The 25,981-nt window shown below is 45.9% G+C and overlaps 2 protein-coding genes and 1 pseudogene across 2 annotated transcripts; 2 read left to right on the top strand and 1 right to left on the bottom strand.

Annotated features, from left to right (window-relative positions):
- Positions 1-1,993: 1,993 nt before the first annotated feature.
- LOC136519687 (uncharacterized) lies at positions 1,994-2,962 on the top strand. The gene has a single exon (XM_066513065.1). It carries the CDS (start codon positions 2,021-2,023, stop codon positions 2,738-2,740), a length of 720 nt encoding a protein of 239 aa, XP_066369162.1. The 5' UTR covers positions 1,994-2,020; the 3' UTR covers positions 2,741-2,962.
- Positions 2,963-7,868: 4,906 nt separating this feature from the next.
- LOC136524643 (histone deacetylase 10, chloroplastic-like) lies at positions 7,869-12,401 on the bottom strand (annotated as a pseudogene).
- Positions 12,402-21,274: 8,873 nt separating this feature from the next.
- LOC136524642 (uncharacterized) lies at positions 21,275-21,846 on the top strand. The gene is made up of 2 exons (XM_066517928.1): positions 21,275-21,496; positions 21,571-21,846. The coding sequence occupies exons 1-2, from the start codon at positions 21,275-21,277 to the stop codon at positions 21,844-21,846; spliced, it is 498 nt and encodes a 165-aa protein (XP_066374025.1).
- Positions 21,847-25,981: the final 4,135 nt, after the last annotated feature.

Genomic DNA, 25,981 nt, shown 5'->3' with positions numbered 1-25,981 from the left:
ATTGATTGGTTCGGAATCTCACCATTACTCTGAAACAAAAGTTGTAGATCCCATTTTTATCTTTCAAAGGTACTGATTTCTCTCAAATTTGATAAATCGGTTAGAAGCACCGGTCAAAAGCAATGTTGATGGTAGACTTGATCATTGGCTTCCAAGGAGGCGCTTAGCTAAAGTGAATTACCAGTTGCGTTTGCTAGACGTTTGACCATATAAAGTTGTTCTGGTTACACATACATGTCTCAAATCGAAACCACTAGAAATGCTTGCGGCGTTGCCGCGTATGGCCAGTGTGTGGGTTGTTCGCAGCATTGATGGACCATTTTTCTGTATGAGTTGTTTTGTCGAGTGTAGTATGATAAGTATTTATTTTCAGTAATACATGATTATCCCGTAGCAACGCACGGACACGCTACCTATCTAACTAAAATTTTTCAAGAAATGACCCGATATGACCAGCCGGTGAGTTGAATCAGGCTCAGATCAAAGATGTTAACCTAATTTTTTTCCCCAAACTCGACCCGGATGTACACTAAAACAATGCACAATTAGTGTTCTTTTTGTCCAGCGAGGTTTTCATTGTCCTTTAAGGCGTACAAACTTTTTGTCCCCCTCTTCTATTCTTATCCCCAAAAAATACACATCTCATTTTTCAATGAGTTAATTGGGGCCCGTTTGGCCTGTGACCGCACATCGCCGTAACTCAACTGTGGCCACGCCAAAAGCCTGGCGAGCAAAACTGGCGCTAGAGATTTGGCGAGTGGCAGCGTCAAAAAGAACTAGCACCATGTAGGCAAAGTGCGGCTCGCCGTAAGTCAGGTCAAGAAGCAAACATCGGCCAACGTTGGGCGTGGCGTGCTCTGGAAACCAACCAAACACGCCCTTGATCTCAAGTTTGATTTAATATATATAGAACTGATGTTTAACCGAGTACTAGATATCATTAGATTAATGCTGCAATATATTTTCATGATAGACCCATTTATAGGTATAAATATTGATACTTTTTTTCTATAAATCTAAGTAAAATTAAATTTGATTGATGACTCCTAAAAAAAGTGACATGCACATTCTTTGTTTTTGAGACCGAGGTAAGTATGTAGACTTTCGTTCCCCCTGAACTAAAGGATTTGTCGCGGGTATACAAATTTCTTGACCAAATAATTCTTAACTTCGATTCACTTTACAAGGTGGGATGTAGTACTTTGTAGTTGAATCCAACTAATTAATCGATCACCACCTCTGTTTCGTAGTATTTGTTCTGTTCACTTATACCTTTTTTCTAAAAAAGAAAAGTTTCGACCTTTCTGAGCGCACACAACTAAATTACAGGAAATCTGTCTATGCTCTTTCATTTTTTTTTTTGCCAAAATGAATGGGTCTTTGTTGCATTTAGGATACATAACTATTATTCTATAGAAAACATAAATTTTGCATGGACTTAATTTTACTCAAGTATTCTTCCATCTGGGTATGTGTGCCGGATGGACCATGTGAAATGGTGGGAGTATTACTGAAGATGGGGTTTGAAAGTTTGAAACCCGTTAATCATAACTTCACTTGGGGTTAACTGGTAATGTCAGACTGTCAGTGACCAGCTGCTGGGCCCAGTTCCGACAAGTAGAGAAACTGAGAAAGCCCATCGCTGGCCATGGCCCATGGGTGATCATCAGTTCATCACTGACGATGTGTCGTCCTCGTTTTCTTCCTGCAACCCGGACACGCAGAAAGCCAGCAGGGGCCCAGATCTGATGTTTCTGTGATGATTTAATACTTAAGTAGCGCAAGACTGAAGCTCTAAAGCAAGCAAGCGAGGCGGCACCTTGCGCTTGCAGATCAGCTCCGGAAAAGGAAGCTGGGGAAGAGAGCAAGGAATGAAGCGGAGATACCAAACCCTTGCCTCCCCCAACCTTAACCATACTTCCCTCTGCTTTGCCGGTTTGTCCCCATGCCACTCCTCCAGTATTAATCCCTTCCATCCCGGCCCCGCCGGCACGGCACAGCGGCGCCGGAGTGAGCAGCAATGTCCAGCACCACAGAGGCAGCCCGCGGTCCCCATAATGCCGATGCCGCTCCGACCGCTGCCGGTGGCGGCGAGGCGCAGCACGACGGCCACGGGCACAAGAGGCGGCACGGCGTGCAGCAGATCCTGCAGGAGGAGCGGCGCCGGAGCTCCGGGCTGGTGTGGGCGCTGGTGATCCTGTGCACGGTGCTGGCCATCGGCGTGATCGTGACGGGCGCCACCGTGTTCGCCGTGTACCTGCATTACAAGCCCAAGACGCCGTACCTGCTGGTCTCCGACGCGCGGCTGGAGAGGCTGGTGTACGACCAGTCGGGCACCATCCGGGACCTGCAGCTGGCGCTGACGGTGCTGGCGGAGAACTCCAACTCCAAGACCGACGCCACCTTCTCCCGCGTCAACCTCGCCGTCGGGTTCCGCGGCGCCGAGGTGGCGCTGCTGCGTGCCGGAACCTTCGCCGTGCCGCGCCGCAGCTTCTTGCCGCTCCGGTATCAGGTGGTGTCGGTGGGGCGGCAGCTCAGCCCCCAGGGGATGGAGGCCATGGCCGGCGCGCTCCGGGAGTCCGTCGTGCCGCTCGACCTCTTCGGCAAGGCGCGCACCACCTGGAAGGTCGGCATCTTCGCCTCGCTTCAGTTCTGGACCCGCATCTCCTGCCGCTTCCTCTTCAACTACCCCGGCAACGGCACCGCCATGCCCATCGATTGCCGCTCCAAGTCGCCGTAGCGTCCCCTCTCCGCTCCGGCCTCCAGGCAGGCAGGCAGGAAGGAAGGCAGGCGCCAGCCATTATTCCTCTGCCTGCAGTCTCCTCTGCAGCTCCGCATTTGTTCTGCCATTCATTTGTTCATACTCTCAGCAACCAACACAATTTGACAGATGCTCATGTCAATGCGCCATTCTTGTACAGACCAAAACAAAAATAATGCTGCTATGATACAGTACATAGATTGATAGATACTCCTACTGTGCAGGAACACACATTTGGTATAATCTTATCATTATGTATTAATATACTTCAGTTTTCGTCCTATTATTATTAATTGTTGAATTAGTTCACTTTGGTGCCACCGACTTGTGAATTGTGATGAGAAGATGTATATATACCAAATTTCGTGAGAACTAGAAAAGATCGCGGCACGCGTATGGCTAGTGGACGTGCCCGCTGTATTATAGATGGTCCTTGTTTTGTGTACAAATAAAATCATGTGAAAACATCAATTTTCTTACTTGATCAATGATCTAGTAAAAATATGGGAGTATCATATACTCTGGGCTTTGCAGGGGAATGATAAAACTTTCCATATTAATTAAGTAAAGGGAAGTGGAATAGTGTGTTTTTGTACTGCCTTCTTAGGGTAAGATTTTTTTTTTGGCATAAATGGACTTAGGCAGAGAGGAACAACAGTTTTATTGGTCTTGTCCTCTGTCCATGGCTGACCAAACCAGATAAAGTTTTATTGGCATATCAATACAACGAGTACATATAACTCCTCGCAATTATATGAATTTTGAAAATTACATTTGGTGATATATTTATTGCATACTAAATTTACATGTGACAAAGCTATACTCTAGAACCCAATTGAGGAGTGTAAGTCATGATTTACCTTCAAATTGTGCTACATGCTTATTTAAGTTTTTCTCTTCCAGTCTCCTCCCTTCATTATTTTTTGTCACTTCCGGCTAGGCCATTTAAACGTGGTTAAAACCTTTGAAATATCTGATGCTTGGTAAAAAAAAAACGTCAGCCACTTCGGCTCAATCACTGATTGACCTAGTTTGCAACGAAATAAATTCAATTTAGAAACTGTGTTTAAGTGTGCATGTTAGTAAAATAGAACACCAATATCTTCCCCAAATTATTTTGGTTGGCATTTACTAATTTAAATTTGATGCCTAAATTAGCTAAAAGCTTATGAACTTTGAACAATTAGATTTTTCACGGAGACCTCGTGCAAATTAGTTTTGTGTCCAACCTTAGAATTAAATAACTCGAGCTGTGTTGAGTTTTTTAGGCCGTGCATGTTAACTCGTCCAACTTTTACTTAATGTTAACTCTTTTAACGATGAATAAAGGTACACACGCTCTCTGTTGCTACGTGCTGCTCGCAGGCCGCCCTGCCCGTGCCGCTGTAGGCGTTGCTCCTTGCGAGGCAAACGAGTGATCACAGCAGCACGTGAAAGGCTGAGCTAAACTCCATCCTTTATCGATCCACTGCACTGCTGCACCTTCAGCTTCCAAACTACTCCATCTCTCTTCAACACTCCCTGTTCTTGCTAGCACTGCGCACAACGATGCTCTTGAGTTCAAGATCAGATTCACAAGGAGCAGGACCAAAGTAGCAGCTCGCTCTCTCTTCCCCAAAGTCAACAAAGCAGCAATTCTTCGTCCCCTTCACCTGCCCAGCTCTGTGAGCGAGGCCTTTGGTCAAGCTGAAGTGAGGCCGGCGCGTAGGCATGATGGGCGTGTTTGGATGCCGCCCTCGCCTGGGCTTGCCTGCCAGGCAAGCGATCGCAGCCCCAGGCGATCGAAATCGAACACCTGGGGACGCTGCCTGGCGTCTGAGCTGCCTGGGAGGCAGCATCCAAACATGCCCGATGTGTGTGGCGGCGGTCATAGCCCATCCACTGGAGCGAGTTCCAGCCTCTGCAGCTTGGTCCCGGCCTATGCTCGTCGCAGTCAAAGGAGAGCTCCAGCCCCTGCGGTGCGTGCTCCCCATGGGCGAACTCCAGCCACGGCGCCGCGGCCTCGACGCGTGCTCGTCGCCGACGAGTTGCAGCCTCGGCGCCGTGGCTTCGGCTGGTGGCGGGGGCCACGGCCGTGCCTGGGTTTGGGCTCGGACAAGGGGAGGCGGAGGTCGTGCTGTGGCGCAAGAGGCGCCGACTTCCTCATCCACCGGCGAGCTCCGTCCAGCAGCCGCTGTGAGGTGAATGCGGGTTGGGCCATTGTGCTTCCCCAACTTCGCCGAGGTACGGCGGGCGGAGGCCCCGGCGAAGCGGAGGGATCACCTCGACTTCTGGATGATTCCAGTACATCCAGATCTATGTGTAACGGGGATGGGCAGAGGCCCGATCCGCTACTATGCTTTAATGGGCGGGAGGCCCGATCCGCTGCTCGGGTCTGGCTTAACGGGTGAGAGGTCCGATCCAACGGTCGATAATGGATGTTGCAGTGATCCGACTAGCGGGTTTACGGACGATATGGCCCTATCCGTTAGCCCGCTCTGGGTGCATGAATCATAATCATATATATAGAGAGAGAGATATTACTGATTTACTGTAATTTGTAATCAAATTCTGAGAGGATTATGTAATCTGATTCACCTCTCTCTGTTTTCACTCTTTTTTTTCCCGCGTGACGAGGGGAAATTAGCTTGGGCTTCACGTAGCTGCCGTTGGGCCGAGCTTCTATGGACAACATATCGGATGCCATGGGCCGATACGTAAAGCCCAGTAATGATAGCCCATCTACTCGGGCGAGTCAATGGTCAACCAACCAATCGGGCAGTCACACTCACAAACGAGACACGACACGAGCAGACGAGCTGTCAACCGTCGTGTTCAGGATATTTAACTTTTTACCATGAGTAGGTTGGTGTTCGTCTATTGCTACGAAACAGCTAAATTTTTGTATTAAAAATAAACAGATCATACGATAAGATAATAATACTGTGAAATTAAATATTGACGTTAAAGTGACATTTAATCAAAAAGACAAAGTTCGTGAAATTAACGGTCACAGAGAGCGTGGCGTCGCAGGCTCACAAACACTATCGTGCGGATTGCTAACGCTACAGCAACATTCAAGTGTGCAAATTAGAACCATCAAAAGATATCACAAACTGGTACTCTCTAATTACATTCCAATATTTTTTTATGAATTATTATATTGCAACTCCACTAATTACTATATTCTTGAAACACAAAAACGATGGCAACAACCATATACACCTCTAGCCATCATCACCTCGTGGAGCATCCATTTTGCATGTCCAGCGTCCAGTCAGTTCCACCTCGACCACTTAGGGTCAATGCTCATTAAACTATAAATCTAACATCTTTGGAGTGCAAAGCTTAAAATAATCAAAGCCAACCATTGCACAGTGTCGGTGTAGAAAGTGACCAACACGTAAATATTTGTAGTTTTGCCGTACGTTGTGATCGGAGGTGGTCTAGCACTCAATGACATAGGGTCTATACTAGTTCAGGCAACGTGTCCTACGTCCAGTTTAAGTCGGTCGGTGACTTTATTCCTGAGCCCAGGTGCTTGAAGTTTGCAGTGGGGTTACAAACGGAAAGGAGAAAGATGGGGGGTACAAGAGGTCCGATCGGACTTCAGTCGGAAGGCCCAAGACTGACGGGAGCCCCGCTATGAGCTAAGTATTCATACGTATGCTTGTGGTTTTGAACTTGGCGGTTCTGTTGTTGTGTGCTAGTGAACTTAATCGATCTAATGAATCTGAGTGAACTTGAATCGACCTAATGAATCTGAGTCTCAATGTTGGGAGAGAGCGCATCCCCTTTTATAGATGAAGGGATGGCCTTACAAGTGAGAGACAGAGAGTACGTATGCTTCTAAGCCTTGTTGCCCACGCCGGCGGGTACAGAACGATGGTAGGCACCCACAATACTGTTGAGTGTCAGAGGCATATGGGAGGTTACGTCGTCTTCTTCAGGTATGGCAGATGTTGGTACCTGCTATATTGTTGATGCCTAGAGGCATGTGAGGAGTTTTACCATGTTCGCCTGATACGGTAAATGCTGGCGTCCACAACACTGTCGATGCCTAGAGGCACGTGGGGGGAGCCTTACCGTATGGGAATTAATGGTGCCTACAATACTGTAGGGGAAAATGTCAGCGCCTACAACACTGTTTGGGCTTCATTGTGCCAGGGAGGTTGCAGAGTATGATTTCTACAGGTGTACAGGGTACGGTTCCTAGTATTGTGGTTTGACTTGTGCGCCCTGTCTTACTTTCTCCGTCCATTTCCTGGCCCTTACCGAGCGGGCGTCCCCGATCGGTGGGTCTCGGTTGGCTCTGATCGTGCCAGTCAGAGAAGAGCAGTGAGCAGGGGTTCGGCACACCCCCGGTCGGAGACATGGGTCAGAGTTAGAAGTGGTGCTTGGCCAAGCCTTCCGGTCGGAGGGACCGTCCGGAGGTGGGCCGAAGACCGAAGCGGGCGCTCCGGTCGGATAGGCGAGCCAGAGTCGGAAACGAGCGCCGTTCCTCCTCGGGCAGGACTTCCGGTTGGTGATTGGATCGCCCCTCTGACCTATTGTTCAGGTACTTGGGCCGGCCCATGAGTTGCATGTTTGTTTGCAACGTTGTCTACTGAGCCGAACCTTTGCAGGGAATCCAGTCCATGAGGGATCCCGGGTTTATGAACCCGACACATAGAGACTACCAAATGAAGAGCCAGAGATGATAACAGAAAGTAGAGACAAATGCTATATCCATGCTGCCCAGTTGGTAGTTGCGATATAAAATAACAACCTAACTGTAGCAGCAGCAAGGGAAGACTGAATAGTAGGCCACAGTTCTCAATAAAAACAATGCATTTTTGTACTTTTTAAGGATTTTATAACTTAATTTCTCTACAAATATTAAATCATAAAGACAATTGTGCATTCAGTTAAGTAGTCCAGTGATTGGCATGTTGTATTTCTATACTAAAAGAAAACAGTACAAGCAAAACTCTACTTCATTCTCTTCTGACTTCTGTATTAGTAGCAACAAGTTTGTTCCTTTGAAGATCTACGGTTTCATATAACCAACAAGTTATTTTCTTAGGATGTTTATGAACTGAAGAGCCTTGATTTTAAGGATGGATAGGAGGATCTCACCCGGCTTATTTCAATGAGCCGATGGAGTAATGACCTCATCAAATGCACACCTCATGGCGTAGTCACTTGCGCCACAGGGCAAAGGAAGGTTGAGTGTCATGCCTTCACCATCACCCTGTCTGACTTCATTGATCTTACCAGTACTAGGGTAGCTTCCAAGCTACACCACACATGGAAAACAAAGACTCTTTCATGGTAAAGTTCAGCACCTAGTTGCACAAAGAGATGTCATAGACACAGAAAACAGGGGTACAAAACCTGGTGAGTTGAGAGGAAGAATATGTCTGGATCATCATAAACTGCATCGGATGTCCCATTGCCATGGTGAACATCAAAATCTATTATCATCACATGCTTTAGTCCATGTTGATGCTGAGTGTACGGAGCTACCACTACGATGTTCCCAAAGATATGAAAACCCAAGGGACCTTGAGGGGAACAGCATGATGTCCTGGTGGCCTTACTAAAGCAAAGGAAAGGGGCGGATTAGGACCTAACTACTTAAGAAAACATGCAATGTTTTTTGGTGAAACAACACTGCAAAGTAAAATAAAAAACATGCTAAAACCACCATTATAGTCAACAGAGAGAAGATTAGTTGCCACTGAATCAACCAATTTGATTCCGGCACCAGCTGATAAAAGTGATTCTTGGAAAGTCTATACAGAAAATAATAGAGTGACTTAAAATGGTGATATCTAAAATTTAGCAGATTCTAGTAGTATGCACATCAATAGGTGAAGTAGACTATGGAACAATCAATGAGTATATAGCATCTTGTCGGCACAAAATTTCGTCCCATGTCGTGGCACACAAGCAAGCCGACAGGGTCCGCTCAATGGAGCTGGAGATTCGCCTAGCTTCAACGCAGGGATTATCGATCCTATGCACCCCCTCTCGAGACGTGCCAGTCAATTTGACCCTACAATTGACAAGGAGAGAAAGCTAATTAGTAATTTAGGGTGGAACATGACGGTGTTTCCAAACAGTCCCGAATGTGCGACTCTTAGAGCTAATGTGGAAGAAGATCGACTAAATAGCCGATTCCAGCATACTCATAAGAATAAATCAGTTAAAGCTCATGGAGTTATGAAAGAAAAATCGGTTATCATTCAGGATGAATATCGTTATTTAGACAAATATTAGTCAATGGCAACAGGATGTCAACACTAATCAGTTTATGCTAAGCCAATGACTACAAGTAACTGAATTCCTTTTTTATATGAAAATTCAGCCCATCATCATTTAACCATTTAATATATATAAATCTATGAACATATTAGATCTCATCTGTCGCTGTGACCAGTGGGGCATGGGATAGAATCATGCAGGCCGTAGAAACAGCAATAAATTCGATGACCCTAAGTTATTACTAATATCAGTGGGGCATGAGGCAGAATCATGTAGGCCGTAATACAATAATAAGATCATAGGGCTAACCCATCTTTCAACCTATCTTTACTTCAACGGTCTCGTGACGTGAACTGCATATGTGAAAACACTCGATATCGGCTAAAACAGCCGATTCAGGCATAGTGCACAATTAAGATCATGCCCTATCAGAAACAGATCTACCAAATAATGATCCCTAGTCCACGCCTCCACGGTGCTAATAGTGGGGTGTGAGGTAGAATCACACAGTCCGTGATAACGAGCCATGGAACGATTTTTATTAGCCAATAGATCTATTCAAGACCAGACATGCCTTAACCGCACACTATGCACGGTCAATATTGACATAAAACAGCCGATAAAACATAACTCATCATTTAAGGTGCAGATTAGATCAGTTTAGATTAATAAATGATGGGTTAAATATGATATAAGGCCGATCTAGATCAATCTCAATCGGGCAAAGTGATATTGCTGTAATGAAATAAACAATGAAAGCAATACGCAATATCAGTAACTTAATGAATCTATCCGAAGGACGCCACCCTTAGATAGAGCCGATAACTTGACTTTAATCTAGTTCGAGCAGTGGAGGTCGATCAGATCGATACAGCCTTACTTGAACTAAACAAGAGTCGATAACTAACTTATACTAGAGTCGTAGTGGAGGTCGACCGGATCGATGCAGTAGTACGAACAGAAGTATAAGCCATGACGGTACTTATAGATAAGCCGGAGGTCGGCCGAACTGATGCAACCCTGCTTGCTAAAGAACTCATCGAGATCTACTCTACTCCTACTGCTAAGGGGTGGCCGAAGCCGAAAAAAGTAAATAAGTTGTATTTGATTGATTGTGTGTCCTCTTACAATAGCCGGGGTCCAATATTTATACCCGAAGCCTAAACATGAATCCTATTCGAGTACGACTCATTATAATCTTTAGTATAAAAGAGAACATTCCTAATCTTAGGATAACTTGGGCCCTAATCTTTCCCTTTTTGTAGAGTCCGATCTGCATCTCCCGACGTCGACCATAGCCCATTATCGTTACTTGCTGACATCATTCAAAGAGAGCCGATTCCAATGTTTACTCTGAATCAGCTGATATCAATCTTCATGCAACCGAGTCCTTGATCGACACAATTTTGGAAGCTTCGAGTTCCCGCGTTTTTCTCTCCAAATTTTGGTGTAAACACAACTTAAAATTATATCGCAGAAAATTTGAGTGATGAAATCAACAATGTCTAATATACTTTAATAGCTTTCTTAAAAGAATTTGGGTGGTGCCTTAGTGCCTGTTCAGACTTCATTAAAGTGTTCTTCAGTGTTAAATTTATAGATCAGAATTTTTGCAGTTATCAGTAACATCAAAATCATAAGGCGCCTGAATGAATCACCAGTTCATACTTCTCATGATAGCCGCCAAATAAGAAATAACTCATATATAATGCTATCAGTTGTAAGCATGCCGAGTAATATTCTGTCTATTTCCAAGTTCCAACCAAATTAATACTGACATGGCATAGGAGAGGGCATGCACAATTAACATCTGAAGCATGTAAAAATGAAAAGGGCACATACATAAAGCATTACAGTCTCTGTAGCATATGTTGGTCCAGTCCCTTCAATAAATATCAGACCTTCATCTGAAGCTCTACCCATAGCCTGTAGCCACATGCTGCCACATATTAAGGAAATTGCAGCATTATTTCAAACCTATCTAATAGGTTTTCACCAGCAGAGAAAAGCAACTTCTTATTAGAAAAGTAAGAATAAATAAGGACAGCGTGATGATAGGTTCCTTTTCGAGTCCAGTGATGTAAGATCTTGAATGAACACGTGCAACATCATCTAGAGAAGTAGGGTTGAAATTTTGAATTTCAAGAACCTGTGAACCACGATGCTGAAAACTAAACAAATGAGATGACATTTAACTTATGAGTACTCATCCTTTTCTATTGAAATGCAATTGTACATGGTATAAGAAAGAAACATGCCAAAGCCCCAGAAGGTTTGACTAAAGGCAGAAGGAACTATTGAAACATAGTGAGATAAGACAATGTCCTCAAGTTGATTGCACATCCTATTTCTTTTTATATGATTCAATTTTAGCATGGTTTCAAATAAAGGTAAAATGAAAAAAATAAAGGTGTTTTTTAAGATCAAGTTCCAAAAAATAGTCATGAATATTCGAAGTAGTATTGCCGGTATACCTTGGGACTAAGCTCCAATTTCTCAAGAGCATCAACTATCGCAAGAACTCTTTTGTTAGATTCTGGATGTGCTTCCTGAATACCAAAAGAAGTGGAAAATATTATGATATAATGCACAGTGCAGATGAGACAACTTATTACATCATGATTTATATAGTTCTATGTATCATTTTTTCAAGAAATTTGTTGCATAGAAAGGTAAAGCATGGTTGTTAGTTAACACCAACCATTTACATAGATGGTCTAGAACTATTGTATATTGTTCAGAAACTCAGTATTTAAGTTTTCAATCTTTTTTTCAGCAACTCAGTATTTACATAGATGGTCTAGAACTCGGCCAGAAAGTACATGCTAACCTTTTTTTGTTCCTTTTGCATAGATCAATAGTGATATCCAAAACAAACACTCACAGCATGGAGAAAAAGAAAATGCCCTGGCCATTATGCTGCAGGCATCGTACCAAATGTTGAACCAGCAACAAAAGAACAATACTACGCTCACCAACCTGATAAGGGAAAGCCCAAGCCCCTAAAGAGAAACCCTACTAATTCCTGACTGTCAATAGAATATCGTCGACAATCCTCTGAGGGGTATCCCACGAAGGTAGATTGATTGGTAGAGAGGCGTGTAATCAAGAACAAGAAGGCAATAGAGACACATGAGTTAGACAGGTTCAGGCCATCAGTATGACGTAATACCCTACTCCTGTGTTCTATTGGATTGTATTGGCTATCATGTGATATTGCATGAGTTTGGAGAGCGTCCCTGCCCGCCTTATATAGTCCGAGAGGCAGGGTTACAAGTCGGTTAGATCTGAGAGATAACTGGAAAGTAATAACAGATTACAGGAATCATGGGATCATACGTATCCTAACAGATCTCATAGCATCTTCAGGATATCTTTCCAGTATCTTGCAGGAGGCACCGAGCAGAGTCATGCCCCGCAAGGCTTCATCTTGTGGGCTAGGCTGCCCCTGGGGGCGTAGCCCATGTGGTCCGCCATAGGTATCCGGGGTCGTACCCCCCACAGCTAGTTCCCGAGCGCCTTATACCCATTGTGCTACACCATCTTGAGCTTGTCCGAGCAGGTGCTAACAAAGCTGAGCAGTCAAACTCATGGTCCAACCACCAAGATGAGTTGTCGAGCAGTTGTGAGCAGTTGCCGAGTAGCGTGAACCATTGCCGAGCAGCATGAACCATTGTCGAGCAGTGTGAACCGTAGTCGAGTAGTATAACCCAAGTATGGCTTTCCAAAAGGGTGTAATGAGCTCAAGTTCAGAATTGAAAATTTCTTCACAGTCGACCAAGTGTGCCCACTTAGAGTCCGACCACGAGAAAAGGAGATAGTCGTCTTCAGCTTCAAGAGACGTGGAGTCTTCCAGAATAAAGCAAACACATTCACCGCGAGGTGAAGTGTGCCCACTTAGTCCCTGAGCCTGACAGTAGATGACGTAGTCATGTGGTGCCAGGGTCCAAAGTAGAAGAATAGTAAAAGACCAGCCGAGCAGGCAGCTAGTCCTAGGGCGTAGCCCCAAGATGAGAACAAACACATTCACCGCAAGGTCAAGTGTGCCCACTTAGTCCTGGAGCCTGACAGTAGGTGACGTGGTGCTAGGGTCAGAAACAGCGGACAACTGAAGAAAAATCCCAAATGTGGTGAGGAACCGAGACGTAATGCTGACATAGTCCCTGAGCCACAAGAGGAAATCCTGGAGAAAATAGAATTGCGAAGAAAATACCGGAGTAATGGTTGTACAATAGTAATTACTGAGCTGTAACTGTTGGTGGAAAAGACAGCGAATATTCAGCGAGCCGTAGCAAATTGTGGAGATAAACGGGCGATACGGGCCATAGTTGCGCGTAAGCCTAGGTAACGGCCCAGCTTGCTATTGCAGAGAATTTGGAGAAGCGCCAATCGTGGGAACGGTTTCCCAAAAACCCTCGAATGCGAAAAGGTAGGGGAAGTGCTTTATAACTACGCCGCCGCACCCCACGCTCCCACCTTTGCCACTTTGCCATTTCGTCTTCCTCCTCAGCCCTCGCTCTTCCAGATTAACATCCATATTTGCTTCCGCTGCCCATCCCTAACCAGATCTGAGAGATGGCACCGAAGAAGGGAGCTGTGAAACTAAAGAAGACGAGCCCCAAGAAGGAGAGTGCCAAAGTCAGGCGTGATGAAGAGCGGGTGCCATCACGCTTGGAAAGAGGCGGAGCTCAACAGATTGGTGGAGGCAGGAGTTCTTCCTGACCACGTTACCACCAGATGGTGACCGACCCTCGGTGAGCCCTTCCCAATGCCCCACACCGATGAAGGAGTGGCATTTGAGGATTACTTTTGGCGAGGATTGGGATTTCCTGTTCATCCTTTTCTGAGGGATTTGTTGGAGTTCTAGGTGGTTAGTCTATGTAATCTCCACCCAAATATCATTTTACATATATCAATCTTCATCCATTTCTGTGAGGCATACCTCGAAATCCTTCCCCACTTCAACCTATTCTGCCACCTGTTCTGGCTGAAGAAGAGAGGTGGCGGTGGTTCCAAGGTGGTCGGCGGAGTGTATCTTCAACTGTGCGATGGAATGGTGGGCGAGTATCTTACTATGCCGCTAAACACGTCGCTGAAGGGGTGGAACGACAGGTGGTTTTATATGAAGCAGATCCACCCCGTCGTCCACTGTGATGCCGACTGTAATAGAACCGACCAAATCATAAGAACGTAAGTACAAAAACAATCACCGAAGCGATCAAATTCCTATACTTAAGCTCCCATAATCCTGGTAGTCCGGAAATCACGAAGGATTTCAACCAACTCTCAACATACAAACTAAGACCGTAGTGATTCAACACAATATATCATTCGTTACAACATTTCACAAGTAGCATTCGGAGTACATCCATCAGAGTTCAAATAAATATTACAAACCAAGTTTGAATTTACGGAAGCAATATAGTTTAGTACATAACTTCATAGTTTCAAATACATTGCCAGACGTCAGTCATGTCCCATAAAAGCATCATCAGGTATGAGAACTAATAGAGACCACGCCCAACGGTCTAGTCTTCATCCCCAGCTGGGAGAAGGCAGTACTTGCAGCAACCAAAGTAGAACTGGTCATCTGCAACAGGTGGGAGATAAACCCTAAGTACGAGAAGGTACTCAGCTAGACTTACCTGTCAAAATCAGAAATAAAAGACACCAAGGTTCATGCAAGGCTTATAAGGTGGGCTAGCTTGACACAGTTGCATAAAAGAGCTTATGATTATAGTAACCAATTTAAACTTAGCATCAAGCTTATCATCATTTACCTGTCCACTAGATTAGCACCTGTACTAGAGCACTCACTTATTAGGAGCAAACAATATTAACCATAGCAGGTATAATAAGGTTGTCATCATCATATCATCATTCCGAACCATTAGGTTATTTAGTGTATCTACTTTGGAGATAAGCCCGTCAAGTTCTCACTAACCGGGAGAGACGGCGACTCGAATCGAATTATAACTCAGCTGAGGGGGTATTCCTAACTCTCACCCTGGCATACTTAGCAAGGGTAGCCGTGGGTCACCTTTGGAACATCTCAGGAACCAAATTCGTGGGTTCGATCAGCGCCAGCACTCTCAGGGATTACCCTTCTGCCAGGACGATCAGGACTTTTAAATCACCTGCCCTTGGACTCACGCCTACGGCTCCCTTCTGAGGCGCACTTTATACTTATCGACTCTCGGCCTGAGGTGAGCTACTCGGCTTCGTGGTCGGTCTCTAGACCCGACCAACTAAGAGAGAGGCATGCGTTCAACATGAATAGGAAAGGCTCCAAGATTCAGTCCTTAATCGACACAGACGGAGTCACTGCAAACCGACAAGCCTCCATCCGGTCTTCATTTCACATTAAGACTGGTTCTTTTCCATGATAGCAAATATAGCCAACCGTGCCATGTGTATCTTCCTATATCTCGCAGGTGATAGGAAATCACCTGACTTCTACCGTGTTTAAGCAGGGCTAAGCACTACACGAGCCTGAGCTACATAGGATTCAGGGTATCAATATCTGGACAAGGATTGGATAACCAATGCAGCAATTGTTTGCATCCAACACCTAAACTTAATGCAACAATATATATATATGTAACAATAATACTGTAACTGCATTTCAAAAATTAGGAGGCTTAATATGCTCTGGGGCTTGCCTTTCACAAAGTTGCATGGACGGTGATCTGGGCACTCAACGGCGACCTCGTCTGGCACTTCTCCTGAAGGCTACACCTCCTGAACCTCCGGTGTCGGCTGCTGCTGCTCGCTCGATTCCTTGAATTCCAGCAGTGTTACTCCCTCCGGTACACCTATTGCATGCCGATGCACAAGATAAATATCATGGATGCATAAGGAATGACATGATACTCATGATGAATGAATCACAGTAAATGTTTAACGAAAACATCACTGGACACTCGTTTACCGAGTAAAATAACTCTATTCAAATCACTTTAAAACATGTATCTCACTTAACTTGAAGAACGAGATCTACTTACCTAACTTGCATAACCTAAGATAAAGGTGCTCATCTTTAGTTAAAGGCCTAACACCTAGGAACATTACCACAAACTTAGAAATAGTAAAGGCATACATCAATTAACATTTAAAGTTTCATATGCACACAAGTAGTCCCTTAATTCAATCACAACAAGAGTTCTACAATTCCAAATGACTTGCATGAGGACATTCTGGAAAGCTTATGAAATTCTCTACAAATCAATTGTAAACATCAAAGCATGATTCTTACGTTAACCAAATCGAATTCCAGTAAACCTAGAATCTGTCCAGAAATGACAGGGTTACTAACTTAATTATTTAATGATGATGCAAAAGCATAATTGGACCAAACCAAGTTTACCAACATGTTTTGCATACCAGAGAAACATCAGAAAGCATAGTGCCAACTTCTAAACAATTTATTTAAAGCCCTTTTCTAATTTCTTTAGTTAATTAGGTGATTAAAGCAATATATAGTAAAACTATTTAGAAAAATCTACAAAAATTACAGTAGCTATCTCATACTTCACATAGACTACCATAAAAATTTCAAAGCCATTGGGTAAGCAGAACTTGCTGTATCCAAAATAATATGTAGCATGTCTATTTTTAGCATAATTAGGAAACCCTATTGAAAAGTGTCAAGCAACAAATTTCACATTTTTCCTAGCATCATTCTAGCATAAGAATAGCACTCACCAAATTTTACCTTTACTGGATCTATAGAAAAATTATGAAAATTCACACAAGATCCATCCATGCAAATAAGATAATTTTCTATCTCCTACAAACAGTGTCCAAAATTTATGAAAATTTAACCACAAGCTATTCATGGTATGAGCAGTACACCATAAAAATTTCATGACATTTGGTGCTTCCTAGAAAAAGATATAATTACCCCTATTTCTTGCATGATTAAAAGAGATAAATAGAAACTCCCATTTTCATAACAGAACATGACATGGATTATATTTTTAATAGAAACTAGACATTATCATGAACTCAACAAAATTGGAACCACATCATTTGGATCTACCATCTAAGAGCTACATATTTTTGAATATATACACAATTCAGTGAAAAGAATAAAACAAAACACAAATAAGAAAACCTATCTCAGCTACTGGGCCGGCCCGAAAGAACGGCGGCCCGCAAAGCAGGCATAGGCGTGGCCCAGAAACGGCGTGGCCCAGCCAGGCTCCCGCCTGCGTGCGTCAGCGACTGACAAGGCGGTCCCATGGGTCAGCGAGAGAAAACAGGGGGAAGAACTAATGGCGGCGCAACTTGTCTCCGGCGACTCTTCCGGCGAACTCGACGGTGCTACAACGTTCACCTCATCAGTGCGCATCTAGGGGAACCATCTATTGAAGCTATCGTCATAACTAGAGGGGGTGGCGACGGCCACGGCGGCGCATGGCCACGGCATGGCCGGCTCCGACGAGACGACGGCGTCGCAGCTCTAATGGGCGACTCGACGAGCATCAGCATCGCACCTAGGACCTAGCGCGCGAGAGAGAGAGAGGACGGGAAGGCCACGGTGGCGGTTGGCCACATGGGGCGCCATCTCCGGCGAGGTCAGCCATGGCGGCGGTGGAAGGAAATGGCGATTTCGCCCTTACCAAGGCTCAAATGGACCGACGGTGGGGTGGAGGAGGTAGAGGGGAACACGGCGAGGCTCAGTGCGAACTAGGCAATGCGTTTTCACGGTGGCGAGCGCGCACGATGACAGCGACACTCGGTCGGAAACGAGGAAGCTGCTGTGGCTCGACGCTGCGCGCGGTGGAGGCGAGAGAGAGGCAATGGAGCAGGCGAGTGCGTTCGGGCAGGCGTTGGCCTTCTTCTGGAGCTTGGACGCATGACGTGGAGACCTTGGCAGCGCATGCATGCCATGCGGCGATCACCTCCTGAGCCGGTCGGCCATGGCGACCCTGAATGTTTTCAGAAACGTTTCGATTCAGTACTCGATGACAATGACTGTCAGCGACATTTCGATGTGTCAACACGGCTAATCCATTGCTCCTTTGCAAAACTGTGTACATGAAAAATGTAGGTCTACCATCCATCTACAATTTCTTTTCAAGGACCAACACCTAAATAGCCATGGATCAGAAGTTACATCAAGCCAAAGATGGCTCCAACAAACTGAAAATGGATTATGACTTAGCAAATTTTCCAAGTGTGAATTCAGCATGGAATTCTGACTTGTGGGCCATGTTTGAGCATGTTCTAGCCATTTTCATGAGATGATCATAAAACAACTTTTGTTCCTTGATAAATTAGCTCCAACTTTGGTAAAGAGTGCATAGCCATGCAAAGCCTCTAAGTTGGTCTTTTGAATTAGTCAAACTGTGGCACTCTAAGGGTCAATTCAAGTCAAACCTCCACTTAAGGGCAATTTTGTCATTTTTATCTACATGAACAATGTCCAAACAATTACCCTAAGTGTAGTTAAGGTGTATTAGACCATGATCAACCACTTTACACAATTGTTATACCATTTCAAATGATCACATGTGATGAAACAACAAAACAAACAATTCACCCAAATATTGCAATGCAATGTTTCATATGTTTCATGACTTTGTTGTTATTTTAGACTTGTCTCTTTACTACCATATTGCCATGTTTCAAGGTATGAGAAATTCATGTTGCATTCACAGGTTACACCATTACTATTCACAACAATCAAGTATGAAACACACACAGTTGAAAATGTTGCATATGTATGTTTCAGTAACAATGGCATGATGACATAGATGATGCATATGTTTATGAAATGAAATGCTATTTAGTGGAAGCAAAACACCTAGGGTGTTACATCGACCATGTCCTGGAGAGCCAGAGGAGCTGGTCAGAGGTGCCAAGCAACGCTGATATGGAGCAAGTGAGGGAGCTCCTTGGCTTAATTAGGGGCGTGAAGACCAATGGTGGATTGGTGGCGGTGAGCTTCATAGTGCGCCGCATTTAGCCCTATAAAGAGAGGGCTTACCCCACCTTTGAGTTCAAGGGGGAGACCGACGGTACCCGGGAGAGGCCAGAGATGCTGTCGAGGGACATAGTGCAAGAGCGAGCTACAGAGCTATTCGCTCCATTTGCCTCATTTAGCATGTTAGGGTATACGAGGCCCTTTAACTGCAAGAATCTGCCTCCTCAAGTAAATATCTCAGTTGTGTGTTTCTGAAGCTTTTTATTTTCTATAGTTGTCGGGTAGTGGACTGATTCACTTATGCGAAGATCCATTCATAGGAAAGAGCGGTGTACTTCTCGGGCGTGCCGAGGGGCGATTGGCCACAGGGAGTAGATGTCCGACGATCGACACAGCCTGAGGAGGGAGCCGTTAGCATCTCTTCGGAGAGTCCATCCCCGGTGTTGGAGAAAATCCATGGGAAGAGGATGGCAGCAGATGAGCCAGCCCAGAAAAAGAGAAGGACGACGGGTGCTGCTCCCCTTAAACCGGGTGGCATTTCACTTGGCGGAGACCGGCCTACTCAGACACGTAGCGAAGCGATGTCTGAGTGGTCAGATGATGATGAGGCTCCGACGGCTCCTCCACCAAACACTGAAGCGACTTTGCGCAACACACACGTAGAAGTACGCTCGAAGAGAGGTGAAGGAGTCCCCGAGCAATGGGCAAGGGGAGTCCCCAAGCAGCTGGTGACGGGAGTCCCCAAGCCACAGGCGACATGAGCGCCCAAACGGTAGGCGGAGGAAGCCCTAGAGCGGCTGGCGAAGGAGAGGCCGATGGTGGAGAAGGCAGGACCTCCTCCCTAGAGCGCGGGAGTTGATCCCACGGCCACGCCTATGGCTCGGGTAGACAGCGCCGGTTCAAGAAATTATACCGGTAAACCAAACCGTAAGTATCCTTGCCTTGCAGTTATTTTGCCGTCGTTCCTTAGTTCATAGGGGTGAATGTGTGTGTGCGTGTTGAGCGTTTGTGTCTGTACATGTGTAATTCAAAAAAAATAGTCATAGAAAAGATTGAAAAGTTAAATTTACCTATCCCAAGAGCTAGGAATGAATGAATATAAGAACAAACTAAAATATGTTTGCCATTTAAAATTGACTAATTATCCAACACTAGCCACCTTCATCATCGCCATCGGCCATCATGACACGCTTAACTACTCTGAATGAGTGGCCAAGAGACATATGTTGCCTTCGGTTAGTGGTAACCATAACCAAGAACAACTCAACCGCAAGAACAAATCATCCATGAGAATCACTCATTATAAGCAATGACCAGTCTCTTTTAGAGACCCATGCCCATCAAATTCAAAGTTTTACATCACAAAGTTTGCAAGGTCAGTTACATAGGGTATTAGGAAACTACACCATGCATCGATTACCATTCTATGGAAAGTATGTTGTGTACACCTTCTGGTATGCCGGAAGTATATTGTATCTATTCGAGCTTTTGGCTCCTAGCTCCTTCCATTCAGTATAAATAGGTGGGAGTTCCCCCTAGAAATATTCTTTGCTTACGTGTGGATATATCACTCATCATTCATGGTGAAAGCCATAGGGGTTTTTGGTACGTAGGCTCTCGCCATCGCCAACGCACATTAGAATTTAGATAGAAGGCTACTTCTGTCTCGCGCCAGCTCCTCTCTGCTTTTGTACGAGGTACACCCTGTTCCATTGAAACTAGTAGTGTCAATTTTCATAGCCATTTGAGGTACTGCTTCAATTATCGGTCTGAACTCTGAATGCATGTCGGCCAACAGTGACGCTCCATTTCATAAGGTTCCATTGCATCTTGTCACAACAAGATCCCTGCTGTTTTAGATTCAACTAATCCAATGAGTCCATCTAGTTCATCAGGAGGAGAGTCGATGTCGATGTCGATGTCGATGTCTGTTGGGGGTAGGCCCCACCTCTAGGCACCCCAAAGGGTTCATCCACCGCCCTGCTCACATCCTTGCCTTGGAGGATCCTGCCCCGCCTGTCCAGACTAACAAGCAGCCAAAGGCTTGCCCCAGGACGGATGATGAGCAGTCAAAAGCTAGCCTTGAGGTGGAGGAGATGCTGGAGGACCTCATCCTGGAGTCCCTAGGTGCTCGGTAGCCTGTGGAGTAGTCAACTGGCCCTTCTACTGGACTTGGTAGTGACGCACGGTTAGCGTCGACGGTGGATGGGTCGGCGGCAGCGCCCGAGGCAACAGCGGGAACCGCCGAGTCCTCGGGAGCAGAGGCTAGAGTTATCGATGATGCACTAGAATCTAGAGCGAAGAAGCATGCGGTGCCAGAGGAGCAGACGGCGCTCCCTAAGGCATCAGAGGGCATGGTCGGACATGCTATTTGGCCCCCGAGCCCTCAAGTGGTGCCTCTAGCTACGGCGGAGGAGGATGAGGTGGAAGAGATCGAGCGTGATGAACCTCGACCTCAATCTGTCCAAATTCTCTGTAAGCATGGCGATGAAGTGGTGGTTGTCGAGGAGGAGGACACCACCAGGGAGATGAGGAGACTGAAGTCTGCCCTTGCTGGAGTGATGAAACAAATTGAGGTCGGTGCTACATATGGAGTGCTCGCCTTTGATGTTGGAGATCAGAGTTTGTCATTGTCATTGTGTGTTTGCAGGGGATAACTCGGACTGCCGAGCAGCGGCACCAGCTGATCAAGAGGATGGAGCCCCTCGCTGAAGAGAATGATAAACTCAAAGAGGCAATGAAGCTGATGGAGAGAAACATCCAAAGGGCCCAGCGCGAGCGAGACCTTGCTGAGTCCAATGCACAGGACCTAGAATACCAGAAGGGGATCCTGTCTGAGCAGCTAGCGGCTACGTCCGAGCAGCTATGGGGCAAGTCTGAGCAGATGGCGAATGCTTCCACACAACTAGAGCAGAAATCCAAGTAGCTCAGAAGCGTATCCGAGCATAAGATAGGCATGTCGTATCAGTGAATGTTTTTGTGTTGCCTGATAGTCGTAGTGTTGGTGATTACTGTTGTGCTTGTAGAGCAAGATGCGGAGCTCAGCCAGCTGTGCCAAGCCTCCGAGCAACTCCAAGAGGAGAAGGCGAAGGAGACAAGGCGAGTAGACAAACTGGCCGAGAAGTTGAATGGTAAGTACTTCGTAGTCAGAGTTACTGCTGAAGTAGTTTTCCTTGCTTGATGGAACGTTGTAATGCTTGCAGACTACCATTAGAGGGTCAAGGCATAATTTGATGTGCTAGTGCAGGAAGCCAGGATCCAAAGGGAGAAGTTTGATGTTGTAGTCACCGGAGTCAAACCGGTGCTCGACTACGTCGACCTAGATGTGGCTCCTTAGCCTGACGGCGGACCGCCACATTCGAACACCGTCATCAAGAGGTGCAAGGCGGCGTGGGAGAACTTCAAGAGCTTCAACCATGATGTCGTTGTTACCGCCATTACTCATACCCTTGTGGTGGTTCGGTCCCACTATCCAGCCATTGGCCTGCAGGTGATAGGGGCCAGATTCGCTGAAGGGATGGGCAAGGTGGAGCACCAGTAGCTGGAGTATGAGGAGGAGGACGCGGCGAAGAAGCTGGCCGGCGACATCGACCTATTCGACGAGATGGACGGCGATGGTGATGCTCGGTGATCTGCCCAAAGAGTATGCTCTGTAACATCTGGAGAGGGTAATTAGAGTGCATGAGAGCGTAGAAAACATTTATGTATGTGTATAAATGTTATAAAGTGCATGTTTATGCAGTTTGCTGGTATTTGTGGCGAAGAATTATTGTAGTAATAACCCTAACGCAATTATACGTAGTATAAGTAGCGCCCAAGTAGTTTGTTCGTTACTGAACTCTTTGGCCTTAGCTAGCCCACAGTCCATAACGTCAAGCGTGGAGCCCATGCACATGTAGGAGGAACATGCGTCACCAAGGAACCATAGCCGACCACCCATAACGTAGAGCGCGGTGCCCGTAGCACGTGTAGGGAGAGATCGGAGACTAGGTTTTCTCCATAGAGCGTAGAGTGGAACGTGTGCTACTCGGTGTTCGGTGAAATGTTTTGGAGATATGGAGAAACATGGTCGGTGATTTGGAGAAACTTGTTTAGCAAAAATGTTGGAAATTTAGAGAAACGTGTTCGGCGATTTGGAGAAACCCCGTTTGGCGAAAACGTTGGAGATTTGGAGAAACATGTTCAGCGATTTGGAGAAACCTCATTTGGCGAAAACATTGGAGATTTGGAGAAACGTGTTCGGTGATTTGGAGAAACCTCGCTTGGCGAAAACGTTGGAGATTTGGAGAAACGTGTTCGGCGATTTGTAGAAACCCCATTTGGTGAAAACGTTCGAGATTTGGAGAAACGTGTTTGGTGATTTGGAGAAAACCTCGTTCGGCAAAAACGTTGGAGATTTGGAGAAATGTGGTGGAGCAGTTATGGCGATCCCGTAATGGAGCTCGTTAAGGAGTAGCTTAGAGCTTCGGTGATCTTAAGTGGAGATTAAATCGTAATGGAGAAAATAATAGAGACAAATTATGGCGACCAAAACTTTATTCATCATGAAGTGGAGAATACATATCTGGAGTGTTTCAAGGATAGAAACGTATAAGGTGCTCGATGTGCCATGAGTTCGGGACATCAATTCCATCTAAGTCACATAGGCGATAAGACCCTGGTCGGGTAACCTCTTTGATGACGTAAGGCCCTTCCTAGGGGGAGGAGAGCTTGTGCATCCCTTCGGTTTTTTGTTTTCTACGGAGATGTGGTCGCCGACAGCAAATGAACGACCTTTGATGTTGCGGTTGTAGTACCTCCGCAGGCCTTCTAAATATTTGGTTGTGCGGACGCAGGTGATTAGGCATTCTTCCTCGACCTTGTCGACGTCCTCTGTCCGAATAGCTGCGGCTTGCTCTTCGTCATAATTTTCCACCCTAGGTGCTGGGAAGGCAATATCCGCTGGTAGTATGGCTTCTGAGCCGTAGACCAAGAAATATGGAGACACACCGGTGCTACGACTAGCTTGAGTGCGTAGTCCCCAGACCACAGCTGGTAGCTCTTTGAGCCATCTGCTCGGATGCTTTTCTTCTTTCTGATATAGCCTCTTTTTGAGGGCATCAAGGATCATGTCATTCACCCATTCAACCTGGTCGTTGGCTCTAGGATGGGCAACGGAGACGTATTTGATGGAGATGCATCGGTCTTTGCAGAAGTCCCAAAAGTAATGGCCAGTAAATGTAGTTTTGAGGTCGGTGATAATGCTATTCGGGAGGCCAAATCTGTGGATGATATCTTCGAAGAGCTCGACTACTTTCTTTGCAGTAGTAGAGACGGGCGGTTTATACTCGATCCACTTGGAGAACTTGTCGATGGCGATGTATACGTACTGAAAACCACCTGGTGCTGGCTTGAAAGGCCCAATCATATCCAGTCCCTAGCATGTGAAGGGCTAGAAAGCTAGGATAGTCTGTAGCTCTTGTGCCAGCACGTGTATTTGCTTGCTGAAAAATTAGCATCCTTCACAACATCGGACGAGGTCTTCTACATCGGAGATGGCCGTGGGCCAAAACAACCAGCTCAGAAAGCTTTGTCGACCAGGTTTCTCAAGGCCACGTGGTTGCCGCAGGAACCAGAGTGAATTTTGAGAAGTAGCTTCACTCCCTCTTCTTGGGTGATGCATTTCTGCAGTATCCCTTCCTTGGCACTTTTCCTCATCAAGTTGCTATCCACCAGCACGTAATGCTTGCTTCGACGAATTAGGCGTTCGGTTTCAGTCTTGTCGGTGGGTACTTTGGCGCTGGTGAGGTACTTGATGAACTGTTCCCTCTAATCGGCGGCCAACGAAGGTACCATAAGTACCAGCTGCTCGGCGGGGGAATTTCCTGAACTTCTTTCTCTTTCTTAATGGATGGCTCCAAGAGATCTTGAACGAAGACCCCCGACAGAATCATGGCATGAGAGGAGCCTAACTTGGATAGGTGGTCGGCGAGCTGATTTTGATCTCGTACCACATGGTGATACTCGATACCGTAGAACTTCCCTTTAAGCTTCCTGATTTCGGCGCAGTATGCATCCATCTTCTCACTAGAGCAGGACCAGTCTTTGTTGAGTTGGTTGATGACCAACGTGGAGTCCCCATATACCATGAGGCATTTAATGCCGAGCTCAATGGCTATACTGAGTTCGTGGAGACATGCTTCATATTCGGCGGTGTTGTTGGAGGCCAAAAAGTGTATCTAGAGAACATATCGAAGCTTATCCTTGGTCGGCGTAATGAATAGAATGCCCGCACCAGCACCGTTGATGTTGAGAGCACCGTCGAAGTACATCACCCAGTGCTCGGGGCAAGTAGCGGCAATGGGCTCTTGAATCTTGGTCCACTCAGCGATGAAATCAGCAAGCACCTGGGACTTGATGGTAGACCTGCTTCTAAATTTAATGGAGTAAGTGCCAAGCTCGACAGCCCACTTGATGATGTGGCCGTTGGCCTCTTTGTTACGAAGAATGTCCCCTAGAGGGAACTCGGTGACCACAGTGATCTTGTAATACTCGAAGTAGTGACGGAGCTTACGCGACATAATCAGGATGGCATATAGCAGCTTTTGGACATAAGGATAATGAGTCTTGGGCTCATTAAGAACCTCACTGATGAAGTATACCAGATGTTGCACCTTATAGGCGTGCTCGACCTCCTCATGTTCGACCACAATGGCTGTGTTGACGACGCGAGAAGTAGCGGCGATGTAGATCAGGAGAGTTTCATCTAGCCATGGCGCCGTCATGATCGGAGGCTTTGTTAGGAACAACTTGAGCTGCTCAAAAGCTGTGTCTGCCTCCTCTGACTAGGAAAAGCGCTCAGAGGCCTTGAGGAGTTTGAAGAATGGTAGCCCTTTTTCACCGAGGCACGATATGAAGCGGCTTAAAGCAGCATACAGCCTGTAAGCTTCTGTATATCCTTGATGCATGTTGGTCGCTTCATGTTGGTGATGGTGGAGACCTTGTGAGGGTTGGGCTCGATGCCACGTGCGCTGATGATGTAGCCTAGCAGTATATCGGATGGAACTCTAAAGATGCACTTT

Source organism: Miscanthus floridulus, chromosome 18 (assembly GCF_019320115.1).
Source record: "Miscanthus floridulus cultivar M001 chromosome 18, ASM1932011v1, whole genome shotgun sequence".
In the NCBI taxonomy this organism is placed as follows: Eukaryota; Viridiplantae; Streptophyta; class Magnoliopsida; order Poales; family Poaceae; genus Miscanthus; species Miscanthus floridulus.
Note: the sequence above shows the minus strand (reverse complement) of the source record. Positions and strands in the feature narration are given on the sequence as shown.

What these genes read in the sequence shown, in the direction of transcription:
- LOC136519687 (XM_066513065.1), top strand. Translation starts at nt 2,021, where the DNA reads ATGTCCAGCACCACAGAGGCAGCCCGCGGTCCCCATAATGCCGATGCC.
- LOC136524642 (XM_066517928.1), top strand. Translation starts at nt 21,275, where the DNA reads ATGGTCGGACATGCTATTTGGCCCCCGAGCCCTCAAGTGGTGCCTCTA. An exon ending in GAGTGATGAAACAAATTGAG is followed by an intron (nt 21,497 to 21,570) that starts GTCGGTGCTACA and finishes GTGTGTTTGCAG; the next exon opens with GGGATAACTCGGACTGCCGA.